General features: G+C 41.9%; 1 protein-coding gene across 1 annotated transcript in view; it reads left to right on the top strand.

The window, feature by feature from the left end:
- The window catches only part of LOC146870662 (receptor-type tyrosine-protein phosphatase V-like), a 450224-nt gene that overhangs the window by 144556 nt on the left and 291938 nt on the right, over positions 1-13730 (top strand). Inside the window, 4 exon segments of the mRNA XM_085643396.1 lie at positions 1207-1479; positions 3080-3352; positions 7986-8241; positions 8243-8256. Of these exon segments, the coding sequence (XP_085499522.1) occupies positions 1207-1479; positions 3080-3352; positions 7986-8241; positions 8243-8256 (816 nt within the window).

Below are 13730 nucleotides of genomic sequence, written 5' to 3'. Positions count from 1 at the left end.
AGGCAACCCAAGATTATCCTATGAGAGAGGTAGACCTTGCAGAAGTGAAATATGAATTTAAGAGTAATTAACTATCAAGACATGTAAAAGCTAAAAGGACATGTCAAACCTTTCAAATATACTGCACCTTGCCCTTTCAGGGCCTCCCCTAGCGGTTGCTTATATGGATTTTAAAGAAAGGCTAAGGCCTAGCAAAAGTTTTATTTTGCGAGGTCGAAATGGCAGATTCAAACTGCACACACAGGCTGCAATAGCAGGCATGGGACATGTTTAAAAAGGCTACTTAGGTCAGTGACAAAATCACTGCTGCAGGCCCACTAGTAGTATTTAATTCACAGGCTCTGGGTATGTGTATTGACACTTTACTAGGGACATTAATTGTGTCAATTTGGTGTAAGCTAATTTCACCATATATAAAGAAGAGAGCACAAGTACTTTAGCACTGGTTAGCAGTGGTAAAGTGTGCAGAGTCATAAAAGCCAAAAAATGACAGGTTCTGAAAACAGGAGGGTGAAGGCAAAATGTTCGGGTCTGGCCCTGCAGAAAGGGGCAAGTCCAACACCTCCCCTCTCCTTTTCTTAAGTCTCCGCGCTAGTTCCTGTCTAAATATGTCTTATACTCTCAGGGGTGTTTTCTTAGATTATTACTCTTCGACACCTTCTACCCCAACCATCTCTTTTTTCTTCCTACTTAACTATTCTTCTGGCCCCTTCCCCATGATGCAACCCTTTTTGCCTTGCAGTGACCCTCTACTCATCTCATGACTTCTGTACCTCTTCTAGGACACTGTTATAAGGTATGTAAAATGCAGTTACATGATTGAGACTTCTGCCTCTGTAGTAGATCAAATGTACAGGTCACTGACAACTATTTTTGGAAAATGTGAAATAAAATTATTAACATAAACTCTTACCTGGCCTTCATGAAGAGGGATAGCATTTTACCCATGCTTCATTCCTCTTACATGTGGACTTCACTCTAGCAGAGGCAAGCCCGTCCAGATTAGTGCTTTTAAAAAAAGTCTTGTTTTAGGACAAGAGAAATCTAGACTTATCAAAGGGCACTAAGGGGCTGCCAGATTTTGCCTATGAACAGCATATGGTGCCAGAGTTTAACATTTATGTGGCTGCAACGTTCTTCATACAAATCCTGCATGTACCCAGTGGGTGCACTAAACATCTTTTATTCTTTACTTTGCTTGTACAGATCCTGTGGCACCATCAAACCTTAGCCTCATGCACTTAGGCTGTCCTTCGTCCCTACATGCATCTTGGGAAGAATCAAAGGGGTGGAGAGAGAAGTACATGGTTACCTTGTACGATGCTTCTTCTGGGAGCGTTGCTTGGAACACATCAGTGGTCAAGGCCACTAAGGAGTACACGTTCAAGAACCTCCGCCCAGGGAACCATTACTCTGCTGAAGTGAGCGCCTTGGCTGGACCAGACAGAGCCAACACGTGGAATGTCACCAATGCAACATGTATGTACCTGATTCATGTATTCTGTATCTTGTGAGTCCTCACATTAAAGCACAATGTTGGCTGGCTGTGATGAGTTGCACCTGGGCCCAGGTGAAATTTTCATTAAGTGGGTGTATTTTTAAATAATTTCATACATTTTAGCTGGATGAAGTTCCTGAGATTACGCTACTACACCACGTTACATGATTACATGCCATTTGCATGAAAAATTCAGCGCATGGGAACAACATGAAGGGCCAGGACACAAGCGGCTGCTGTTTGCAGTGCTTTCTGTTTTTTGCATTTCTTTTGTGTCTTGAAATGTATCCATTCATCCAAAAGGGACGCGCGGATACATTTCTCACTAAAATATATCTCCAAATGCCATTTTTACTTTTCACGTAATTACGCCAACTTTAACTTAATTTTTCCAGCATTTCTCATAGTTATGTAAAAGTAAATTTCTCACACCCCTAGTTGCAACTCAGGTCTGGTCCCCCTTGCAGTCATTGTACAGTAGACCTCCTCTGCTCCACTTTTCCCTCCTCCTTGCCCTACCACTTTCATGTTTGAGCAAAAATAATATTTCAGTGAGGGAAGAAGCTATGTGGGTATTTTCTTACACCCAGTAGTCAGTCAGCCTGTTGTTTACATTGATCTGAGCCTGTTCCTCCTAATCTTTATGCCCCTTCCTTTCTTGGTGATTTAACTCTTTTGCTTCTGCCTTTGACAATCGCACAACCATTAATGATTAGTGAATGTGGCTGCTGTTAGCGTTGCACCTCCTGTTTCCATATTCCTATCGTTAATTTAGATTTGCTTACTTATAAATGTATTAAATGTATCTGAGCTGAAGTGTTTATTTTTAAACGCAGGTCCTAAAGTTTGTAATATGTGTGAATTAATTCTAAAACATCTCCTAGATATCCAAGTAGAAAACATCTCACTGGAATTGAGCATGTTCCGAGTTTATTTTTAAACTGTTATTTACAAGTGCTTAACGAAATCTGTGCTTCTGTTCCACTTTTGCAAGATGGGGCTCTTATTCTTCCGCAGTGTACTACCTCCTTTTTTGTGCAGAGGCTGATTTTGTGAGGAGATACAAACCTGGCTATTTGGTATCAGTAAGGGCTTCTTTCGATCTCTAACAGTGATAGCGCCAATACACCTCCGGGTATTCGCTCGCTTTATAAGTACATATAACATAACATTCTGGGCCTGATGTTTGTGGACTCTTAAAAGCATAGTAGTAAGTTGCACACATCAGATCTTGGCACAAGTGCTCAGCCAAATAGACTTTTACAAGGCAGAATAATAAAAGTCATATTACTGAAGGCTATGACAGCTACTGTGTACTGCATGGAGAAAATAAAAGAGCAGGATATAATTTCGTAGAATGTTTTCACATCTCATCCGCCTTCATGTAGAGTGGTATTTGCCCCATTGGGTTATAGTTGTGCATGCAATTTACCCTTGGAGATGTTTGAATTAACACAATGTAAGTGAGTTGAACCTCTAGGATGGATGAATGGCACTATATTAAAACACACAGTATATGTTAGTTAGTTAACCGTAATTGGGTTATCACTCGTCTCAGAGCTTTTCTCCTCTTGCTTTCAGGTCCTTTTGCCCCACTGCGTGTGAATTTGAGAAACTCAGGCCACTCGAACAGGCTCCATGCCTCCTGGGATGCTGCAGAAGGCGAGAGGGATGGCTACGAGGCCATCCTGTACAATGTGAAGTTAAACACCATAGCTGAAATGGCATATCTCGATGGGAGCACCAGAAGTTATGCCTTTTCTGGCCTTACTGCAGGGAGCGAATACATGGTCCAGATTGCTGCTTTCACTGGCACTTGCCGGAACTTCTCTAGGAACGTCACAGAATGGACGCGTAAGTGTGGCAGTTACATCCACTAAGCTCTGTACGGCTCTTGAGAATTAGGCTTTACCCTAAATGTAGAATTAAGCCATTTCCTTGTAACAGTTTTGGCATGGACCATGATTTTCCTCTGTGTGGTTTGAATTCAAATCATCGGTGCTGGGAGCTTTGATTATTTTCTTTGGAGCGCTTTGCTGAGTGGAAAAGTTGACTGACTCTGGTGCATCTCTGCCAAATAAAGACCATTCAGGGTAAGACATCGGCAAGGGTTTTGAGAGGGCCACGTAAAAACGGACACCAGGGTACTTGATTTGGCTCCTCCACATGATGTGGTACAATTGAAGGGTCTTAATAGCCAGAACAAGTTGAAAACACTTTCTAGACATTTGGGCCACCTTTTCAACATTGAGGATGTTCTCTCAAAGTCAAGGGAAATCTCTCAGTAATCAGGGCTTATAGTTCAAATCATTTTTGAGAATGCTCTATTTTCAGCCAAAACACTCAGCCAAAACACTCTTTTGACCTCAAGATGCCCTTTGATCTTGAGAATGCTCTTTTGACATTGTGGGTCACAGAAGTCCAGAACTCTTCTCCAGACAAAACAAGAATTGGCAATGCTGACAGGTCTGACTTTGAAGGAATGTTGTAAGATAATGTGAAGTAATTAGAATAGGAATAGTTATATATTTGTGTGGAAGCAAAGAGCTGTAGAATAATGTTGGTGTAGGTTAAAAGGCGAGGTGACAGTTGCACTGTCAAGCCAGACATAAAACTCCATGTAGGTTTCTGACTGCTCTCCAGCCATCTATGCTGCTGCAGGAGAAAAACAACAAAAGTTATCTAGTTATCTAAGACAGTTTAATAGCATTCCAATGTCATGGGTGTGCCCCTGACAGTTCAAGCTTAGGCAGCTGGATAGATAAACAAAAGAATCCCTGCTGGGTGGAGGGCAAGCACTGCTTTTGTGGAATTACACAACTTCTGCCCAATCAAAAAATGTACTCCTTGCTCTCAATATGTGGGCAGAGCCCAAGACCCCCTCTAGTTATGCTCTAATATTTATGTAATGGCCGCTGCACTGTCAAGTCAGACCATAACTAGCCATGTAGTCCATACCCAGCAGTTGTTCTTCTGTACGGAGCTGGATCTTTAACTAAAGTCGTTGAACGAAAACCCAAGAACGTTCTTTGACATTTTCTCCATGAGCTAATGCATAATTGTAACACCTCCTTTAACAAATTTAAAATCACTGTTTGTAGCTCTCATCCTCAATATGAAGGCAGTTTGACCAGAAACATTCCCCCTTATGCACATAACCTCTTTGCTCCTCTAGCTCTGACCCATGTCTGCCTATGGCTCTGGATATACATAGGGACTGATCTAGCAGCAATTTTCTCTGACACGTTAGCTAGCTAGGACCTTGTATTGAGGGCAGCCACAACACCGTAATAGCTCCTAGTTCAGTGTGCCACAGGTCTCAGTAGAAGGATGCAGCAGCCTCATGCCGCCCTGGTCCATGCATGCCCAGGGCACAGCTATCTAGATGAATGACATCCACAGGCTTCTTTTTGTAGGTGTCTAAATACTGGTTTGACAACTTTGAGATACTCATGCTTATCAACTTCATGCCCCTTTATCAATCTCATGTAGAGGTAGTCTCAATAGTCCATCCTTCATCTCTGCTAACCTGTTCGGAGCTTTATAATTCACTTCACAGGTTTGCTAAATCCAGATAAATCCTGGTCACGGCTGCCTGGGTAAACACAGTAAGAGTGTAATTTGCTCTAAACTCCTTATTTATGTTACTATTAAACTGGGCACCAATGCATTTACACCTGAGCGCTTTATCATTCGCATATGTGATTAAGGAACTGCACAAGTGTATTAAATGGAATAACCAAAAAACACATCAATGGGGGGGAGCATTGTTTAGGGGCATGGTGCCAGGGGGACACCTTCTTGGAACAAGTGCCAAACTCACCAAACACATTCAATATCCCCACATTAAGAGCATTTCCGGATTTAAGGGTACTGTAAGACCTAAGGCGCAGAGTTCGAATTCCACAGCGAGGTCTGCTCTACCTGTTTTCCCTTTCGCTGCTGTTTCAAGATGGCTTCCAGTGGGTTATATCTTAGCATGGTGGGACTGCTAGCTTAAGAACATATTTTATGGGCTGCATTGCTCCTACTAGACACTCCAATATCCTACATATGTTATGACCCCAATTTGAATATTCCATTTTGTACTTTACAATATAAAATGTAGAGTTCTAGGTAAAGCATCATGCCACAGTTTGCAGCAGAAGCATGATTTAAAACGAATAAACAAATGTGAGAGGAAATAATGGGCAACTTTATTGACTACTGCACAAGTGAGGCCGTTGCCTTGTCCCCCTGCTGAAACAAGGTATTGTACATAAACCTATTTTAAGACACTGGGCAAAGAGGGCAATTGCACAATTCTTCCACCTTCCAAGACCCCACAGTGCTCTTCCTCCACCCACCGCCTCCCCCCCCCCTCACGATCCCGTTAAAGTGATGATGATGTCCAGTTGGCAGCTACACATGCTCGGCCTAACCAAGCGAAACTCTGAGTTCTCAGGCTGTAGCTGGCTAGAGTTGCGACCTGGCTGTATTTTTTATCAGCATGACCAGTATTTTACTGTTAAGACTGGCACAAAAGCGAAAATAGACCTAAAGTTGGTACTTTTTCCAATTATCGGGGAACGGAACGTAGAAACGGCTTTCAAAAGTGCTTTAGTGCAGTCTAAGTTATCTCTAATAGATGGTTAAAGTGAAAAGCAACAGAAAAGCCTTCCTAGAAAAAAAACAGGTGATTTTACACAAATTCCTATTTTATTTAACTATCACATTTCTGCCCTTACAGAATCGTAAAACACGAGCAAAAGTCCTGTATTTTTCTACAGGACTGTAGGCAACCCTATCAATGAGGGCAATACAATAAAGACAAATGCTTTCTAGCTCCCTTGCCTTACTTCACTCTACCTCTTCTACCTCAGCTCTCTCTATTTGCATCTGTTTGGCTAATTACTCCTACACCTCTACTGCCCAATTCACAAAAAGAAGTAAATATGCATTTCTGGGATTCACCAACATTCCCAGGAATCCATGGGGAACGATGGGACAGGTGGAAGTTTCCATGTGCATGCCAAGGATGGTTATGTGGCATTCTCATCAGGATCCTATTCCCTCATTAGGAGTTCCACATAGCAGAGTGCCACACACCGGGAATAGAAATACAAATGTGACAGCCATCTCAAAAGAATACTTTGCTTGTGCTTCACAAATCATGAGCCCCAATTTGAACACATACAAAACGTCCCCCAAATTAAAAGATTCTGTATTATTTTATCCCTATTTACACAGAGATATTTTTGGGAGCATTTTAGGTATGTGTTCAGATTGAATGATTTATTCCCCCTAGCTGGATATATACATTATACACATGAAATGAAATCTTGCAGAGCCATTGTGCATTGTACTTATCATTGATCCCTTCTCCGGTTGTTGGGCATAAGGGTTAGTCCTGTGGTTTATATTCCTCGTCATCATCTTCATTAATTGTTATTCATGCTGCTGATTTATCTAACATTAACTCGAACAAAATCACTACCTGGACCACTGGCTAAGCATCTTCTGGGATAATTAGGAACCTCTCGGGATCTTGGGAGCCGTTTTCAGATGGGATAATTTGGAACAAAGTGGAGCCGATGTTTCAGCGTTAAAGTAACTTTAAAATGGAGAGCCCACATTTGTCGTTTGTTTGGCAGATACCAATGTAAAAGTCATTATTGTGGAGTTGTGATCTTTAAATGAGTCAGATAACTAATTTGCATGCTTAGAATTATGGACATGGCAGCAAACTGCACAGGAAGAAGGTACTATGCTACTTATTGGTTCTCTTCTTAAGCATCCTTTCTTCTAACTAGTTTATAATCTGCGGCAGAATGTCCGTTGTTTTCTAGAATAATTCCTTCAGTGCGTTTCAATTGCTACATGGTCATATGCACACTTTCAGAATGCTAGCAGGAGTAAAGACAAAATGCATTGCACTTACTTTTAATTGATTTCATTGGATATTTGAGCATGAGCACGCAAATCACCTTAGTAATGGGATGCATTAAGCTGTGGTCTGGATAAAACAAACTTTTTGGTGGAAAAATAATGAATAGTGTCGAGCATCATTGTAAAGCGCTCTGATACCCGCAAGGGTCATGTTTGTGCTATATAAAACTTTATAAATAAATAAAAGTGGGATAATGTCGAGGAGAATATGCTCCAGCCATTGATATATATTTAATTGTGTGCAGAGTTGGTGAAGTCAGCATAGGGTGCACTAAGCTGTAACTCATTTCAGAAATTGACGGGTTCTAAAATGCCAAAATTAGGAATTTATAGTAAAGTAGGGCTTCCTACAATGCCTCTGAACATGCATTAAATCCAAAAGATGAAGTTGTATATTTCTCTTTTTTCAGTCTGTGACCGTTTTAGGCAAGCTCTGGATATGCAACAATATCAAATAGATTCCAGGGATACTCCGAAATTGTGGAATATGACATCAAACCAGTCTTTTTTGGAATATGTTCTATGTTTGCACATGATCTTTTCTCCTCTCTTTTTCCAGATCCCTTATTTTCGCCCCAAGTGTTTATGGAGAACGATGGCAGCCACGGCATGCTGCGAATGATCTGGGAGGAGCCCACAGGTGTGACAGATCGATATACATTGGCACTGTATGATGAAAGAGGGCATGTCGTCACTGAAGAAGCTTCAATTGAAGATAATGTCAGAAACTATACCTTCTATGGCTTGAGCCCAGGAAGCAAGTACAGAGTGGAACTGGTGTCAGTGGCTGGACCGTACAGGATGTCTGCAGCAAACAACAGATTGGACATGCGAGTACTCCGGTTTAAGCTGGTGTTAGAGAATGGCAAAGCCATGGTGTCCCAGATTATAATGCGACTGGCTTAGAAAACTTTGTTAACTCCACAGTATATTCAAGTAAATACTGAGCTGGAATGAATTATATTCAAAAAGAAAAAAGATTGACAGGCTGTAGTATACTAAATAGTCACAGTTTCACAGTTTCAAAGCTTTATTCGACAGCATGTCATAAAAGCAGAAAAGCATCCTAACAATACAATAAATACTATGTTAAAATACAATATATATGTTTTTAAAAAACACATTAAATCATGATGCTGGCGAATAATTTTTAAAAAACATCATCGTTACAGTAAGATCAATCAAAAGAAATAAAATCCTGGTGTTTTAAAATTAATCATACATCATATCGTGTCAGGAATTCACTGACCAGCTTCTAAAGATCTTAAGGTGCGGGAGCGTATTGTCCAGGCCCACCCTAAAAATTTTGCACCAGCAATGGCCAAGCAGGGAGTGCAATCAGATACAAGTATTGTTAGGGCCTCCTTATACCTGCGTGTTCCCAAATGTGTGCACACTGGTTTTAACCATCTATGACGTGGAGTAGTATACAAGGGGCATACAAACAACAAATGTCCTATGTCCTCTATCAGATCTGTACAGTGTGGGCACTTATTATTCTGGGTGGATGACCATCTATGAGTAAATGCATTTACTGGGAGGGACCCGATTCTGAACTGAAAGTACAGTTTTCTATCAGTTGTCCTTTCTATAATATCCCAGTAAGCCTCACAAGATGGTATTGATTTAATATCCAGAAAACGACCCGTTAGGTTGGCATTTTGACCACGACTGAAAGCAGATGTTAGGGTCATATCCCAGTACAACTTTTTAAGAGTTGACTTTCATGGGAAACTTGAACCATTAGAGTCATTCCATAAGTGTCCTAATTCCAGTTTTATTAGCAGATCTTTTATTTCTTTAAGCCATAAGATGGATTGGAAACGGTCAACCCTAATAATGTCCTTCAAGGCGATGGCATAATGGGCAAGTTCAGGGGTTACCATAATCCGTCGCCAATAAAGGAGTGGGCGTAAGCGTGCCAAATCCTCAACTTTTTTCCTGCCTAGGTCATATGTGAGCGGAACCATAGGGGTACTTTGGGGAACTCCAATTAGGCAGCGTAGAAACTTATTTTCTGCCAGTCTTAGTTGGTTCAGATTAGCAAAGCCCCACAGTTCCGAACCATACAAAGAAGCACTAATGGCTTTCATGTTGTAAATTTCCAAGGCAGGAGTGATGGGCTTGGTCAGAGCGGCCATGTCAATGTGGTTTGTCCATTTCATATTGCTCTGAAGGGATATTCCTAGGTAGGTGAATGCCTCAACCTGTTCCAGCGGGGTGCCATTAAAATTAATAACACCTTTGAAGTTTTTTCGCTGGTTTAAACACATGAACTTTGTTTTGGAGGTATTTATCTCGAGTCCACGTTCTTGACAAAAGTCACCGAACATGTTTAACGCCTTCTGAAGCCCGCTTGGTGTCCGTGAAACTATCAGCGTGTCGTCCGCGAACATGAGGACTGGTACGCGTGACCCTGCCAATACAGGGGCATCCGTGGGGGAGCATCTAAGATGGTCAGCAATGCCATTGATATACAGGGAGAACAGCGTAGGTGCGAAGACACACCCCTGTCGAACACCACGCTCGACAGGAAATGGGTCAGTCACCTCCCCCTGGGTTCCCCACCTGATTCGTGCATAATTGTTCTCTTGCAAGCGGACAAGTAACGTTAACAGTTCTGGCGCTATCCCTGCATCATCGAGAACCCTCCAAAGTTTAGATCGAGGCACTAGGTCAAAAGCTGATTTCAGGTCTATAAAGACCGCATAAAGAGTCCCATTAGTCAACTTCACATTCCTCCAATAAAGTGCTAAAAAATAGAAAACCTGATCAACAGAGCTTGTACAGGGTCGAAACCCAGCTTGATAAGGGGATAAAATATTATTTTCTTCTACCCAAGATTGCAATTTGTTTTGCACTAATCGACCTATGAGTTTTTGTGCTGAGTCTATAAGACTGATAGGTCTATAGTTGCTTGGTAGTGATTTATCACCTTTTTTGAAAACCGGGATAATTTCCGCACCTTTCCATGAGGGGGGAATGGGTGCACCCATAGCTACAGAGTTAGCTAGCCATTGAAAATATTGACACCAAGATAATCTATCAGTTAAAAACACATCAGTGGGTATCCCATCCATTCCTGGAGCTCTGCCCCCGGTTACACAATCTAATGCTAGATTGACATCTTTAATCAAGAACACCTGCGTTTGGTAATGGATGGTGGGAGGAAGTGAATACTCGTCTTCAGATAGGTTAGAAGCATATTGCTTGCCTATCTAGCTTTCTAGCAGTTCTCACACCTTCAATGTTTCTTAGTCTGAGAGCTACACTCAAATTCTGACGAGCAACTTTGCAAGCATTATTAAACCATCCCGCCTCGGGTAGTTTCCTCTTATTAACTTTTCCAATCTTGATGGGCTTCGTTAAAAACCCTTGAAGTTTTGCAAAAAAGAGGGTGTGAGCCTCAAGCATGGTTAGGGGGAAATTTTTATTTGCAGATTGGGTATTTAAATTGGCCACTTCGTCAATGAACGCTTTTTTAAGGTCCTCTATTTTCTCTGGCTTCTCAATGAATCTGCCCCATTTAACATGTCGCATGTTGTTCGATACGACAATATCCAGAGTAGTTTTCTCCCTTCCGATTTTGGATTCTCTGAGCCCATCAAGAGCTTTAAAATCCATGCAAAGGGGGTTATGGTCACTTTCCTCCTGTGGAATTATAATCATATCGTTCAACCTATGCCAAACTCTAATGTCCACCAAGAAATAGTCTATACGACTAGAGGATCTACCGTTATCGAATGTGCAAGCACCCTGGCGATCTGACTGGGTACGCCCATTAACGGCTCTGAGCCCTCTCTCTAAGCAAAGAGCTTTAAGTTGGATGGCTACTGCTGACCATCTCTTAACTGCGGGAAGGTCCAACTGGGGTATACCCCACCTACAGTCCTCCTCAGCAGCGAGAAACTGGTCCTCGGGGCCAAGATGCTCAAAAGATGTGTTAAATTCTCCTCCTACAATTATAGACATCTTAGATGGAAGTACTGAGAGATGACAGTCGAGGGCAGAAATCACGTCAGATAGGGTACCACCGACCATCCCTCTGGCATAAATATTAAAGATTGCCATTCCCTGGCCATTAGGCCAAGTGATATTCAGTGACAGGATGTCATTCAGTGGAGAGTTCTGTTGTATGATTTTACAACATAATAATTGTCGGATCCAAATTATTAAACCACCTGATGGACGACCTTTAGATTTTTTAATGGCAGGTGTGTAATAATTAAGATACCCCATACGAAAAACAGAGACCAGTGACCATGATTCCTGGAATAGGATGATATCAAACTTGTCAACAAAGTTGCACCATTCAGTAGAATGCAACTTGTTGCCAATTCCTGCAAGATTCCAAGAAAGAAAACTCAACCCTGCCTCAGTTACAAGAGAACAGGAGGGCTCATTTGTTGTTAATAAACCTTGGATCTCACCTGTTACCCTATTCTCATGTTCAACATTAATACCTGGAGTACCTGGTGGTTCAATTGCTGATACCTTGGATCCTAAACTTTCACGTTCGGGAGGACTGGAGGATGATGGTATGTGGTTCAAATGTCTCTATCTGGTTTTCGAAAGGGATACATACTGCCCTCCTTACATAACAAAGGGGGGGAGCACCATTTAATACATTTGATCTCTGTACTATAGGGACAGACAAACCATCAGACATGATTAGATTCTTATTCACTAGCCTAACTTCCCTATCAAGTCAATCACAATCATTTAAATCTGACAAGACCCCAAACCTATTATCTAGACTGATATTCCAGTTGCTAATTGAATCACTCCTACCCCCTTTGTAGAGGGCCGAAATTCGCCTTAACCTTGGTGTCACTCGATTAGCTTTCCGATTACTCGTGCAGTAAAAATAATTTAGGGTTAGTGGAATAATAGCACCATACCTTCGTTGGGGAGGAAGTATGTTGCTCAGGACATTGGGGAGAACGGCAGGATGTGAAAAATTAAGAACTACACAGTCTCCCTCAAATTGTTTTGAATTATGCCCTAGCCATGATACTCTTCTTGCCATGATAATTTCCCCTGCTAGTTGTTGCTCACCCCAAAGGGACATCCTCATGTTGTTTGTCAACCAATAGGGATTTACTAATCAATGAGGATGTAGATTCTACTTTACCGGGCACCAAGGAGGGTACATTAGCAAGGACCAGTGTAAGAGGATACGCCTCAGCGATACATTGAAATTGGTCACTCTCTGGATGTAAAGCGATGGAGCTAGGTTGGGGACCGTCCTTGGGTACCTTCTGAGGATTTTTATCAATTGTAGATTACAGAGGAGGCGGAATCACTATCTCTTTCTCTGCATCCCTTACTCCACCCCTGGAGGACACCACGTTTGGAGCAATTCTACTTGACGACGGGGACAAATCACTAGCTTCTTTTTCCACTGGTTTGTTTATCAGAGCACTCAACCTTAATACCTCTGCCATGAGCTGATCGATTTTAGCCACCAGTGGAGTGATAATACTCTCTATTTTGGAATCGATCATGCTAGCTATTTTTATAGATAGCTCGTTCTCAGTCCCTTTGTTGTCATGTAGCCCTACTGCCTCTACCTTATTCGAGCTTTTAGTTACAGAGGTTTGCTTTTTCCTACCTTGGCGAGACCCATTATTCTTGGTCTGGGGTTTTCTACATGCTCTAACTGCTCTGGTACTGGGAGGAAGGGCAAGAGGAGTGGAATCTAGTGTCTCTATGTCCACAACTGGTTCAGAATCTAGATTAGATTGTAGATTAATGACTGGGGGTACACTTTGATCAGAAATATCATTGTCTAAAACCTCTATGTCAATTGCAGTGCTACTATTAGCCTGTGATGGAAAATCCGGCGATGATTCTGACAAGGGATTCGTCAAAGGGAGATTAAGAGAACAATTTAACCCTAATGACGCCCTCCTGTCATTATTAATTTTGTTTACAATCTGCACCAAATAATTGTCCATAGTATTCGACTTCAAGGGGGTCTTTTGTTTAGACATACTACCACAATGATATAACAAAACCTTACAATTGACCAGTATTGAATGACACAATCTGTAGGTAATTCTAGATGACAAACAGCGTTCCTCTACTAAACGATGTACCCCAACAAAATCCAATGACTAGTAGTACTCAGAACCAATAGTACCTGAATATCCTCAGTCTTATAGGTGAAGAATTAATGCGGCAGATGACATAGCTGTGGCCCGTCCCGTCCTCAATCGTCCTCGGACGGCCACAGACGGCCCGCCCTCTGCCCGGCCTCAGCCCGGCGCCGCCTGCGCGCTATCCCGCGACGCGGGAGATG

The sequence above is a fragment of the Triturus cristatus genome, chromosome 1_1 (genome assembly GCF_964204655.1).
Source record: "Triturus cristatus chromosome 1_1, aTriCri1.1, whole genome shotgun sequence".
In the NCBI taxonomy this organism is placed as follows: Eukaryota; Metazoa; Chordata; class Amphibia; order Caudata; family Salamandridae; genus Triturus; species Triturus cristatus.
The sequence above is the reverse complement of the archived record's forward strand: the minus strand, read 5'-3'. Positions and strand labels throughout refer to the sequence as shown.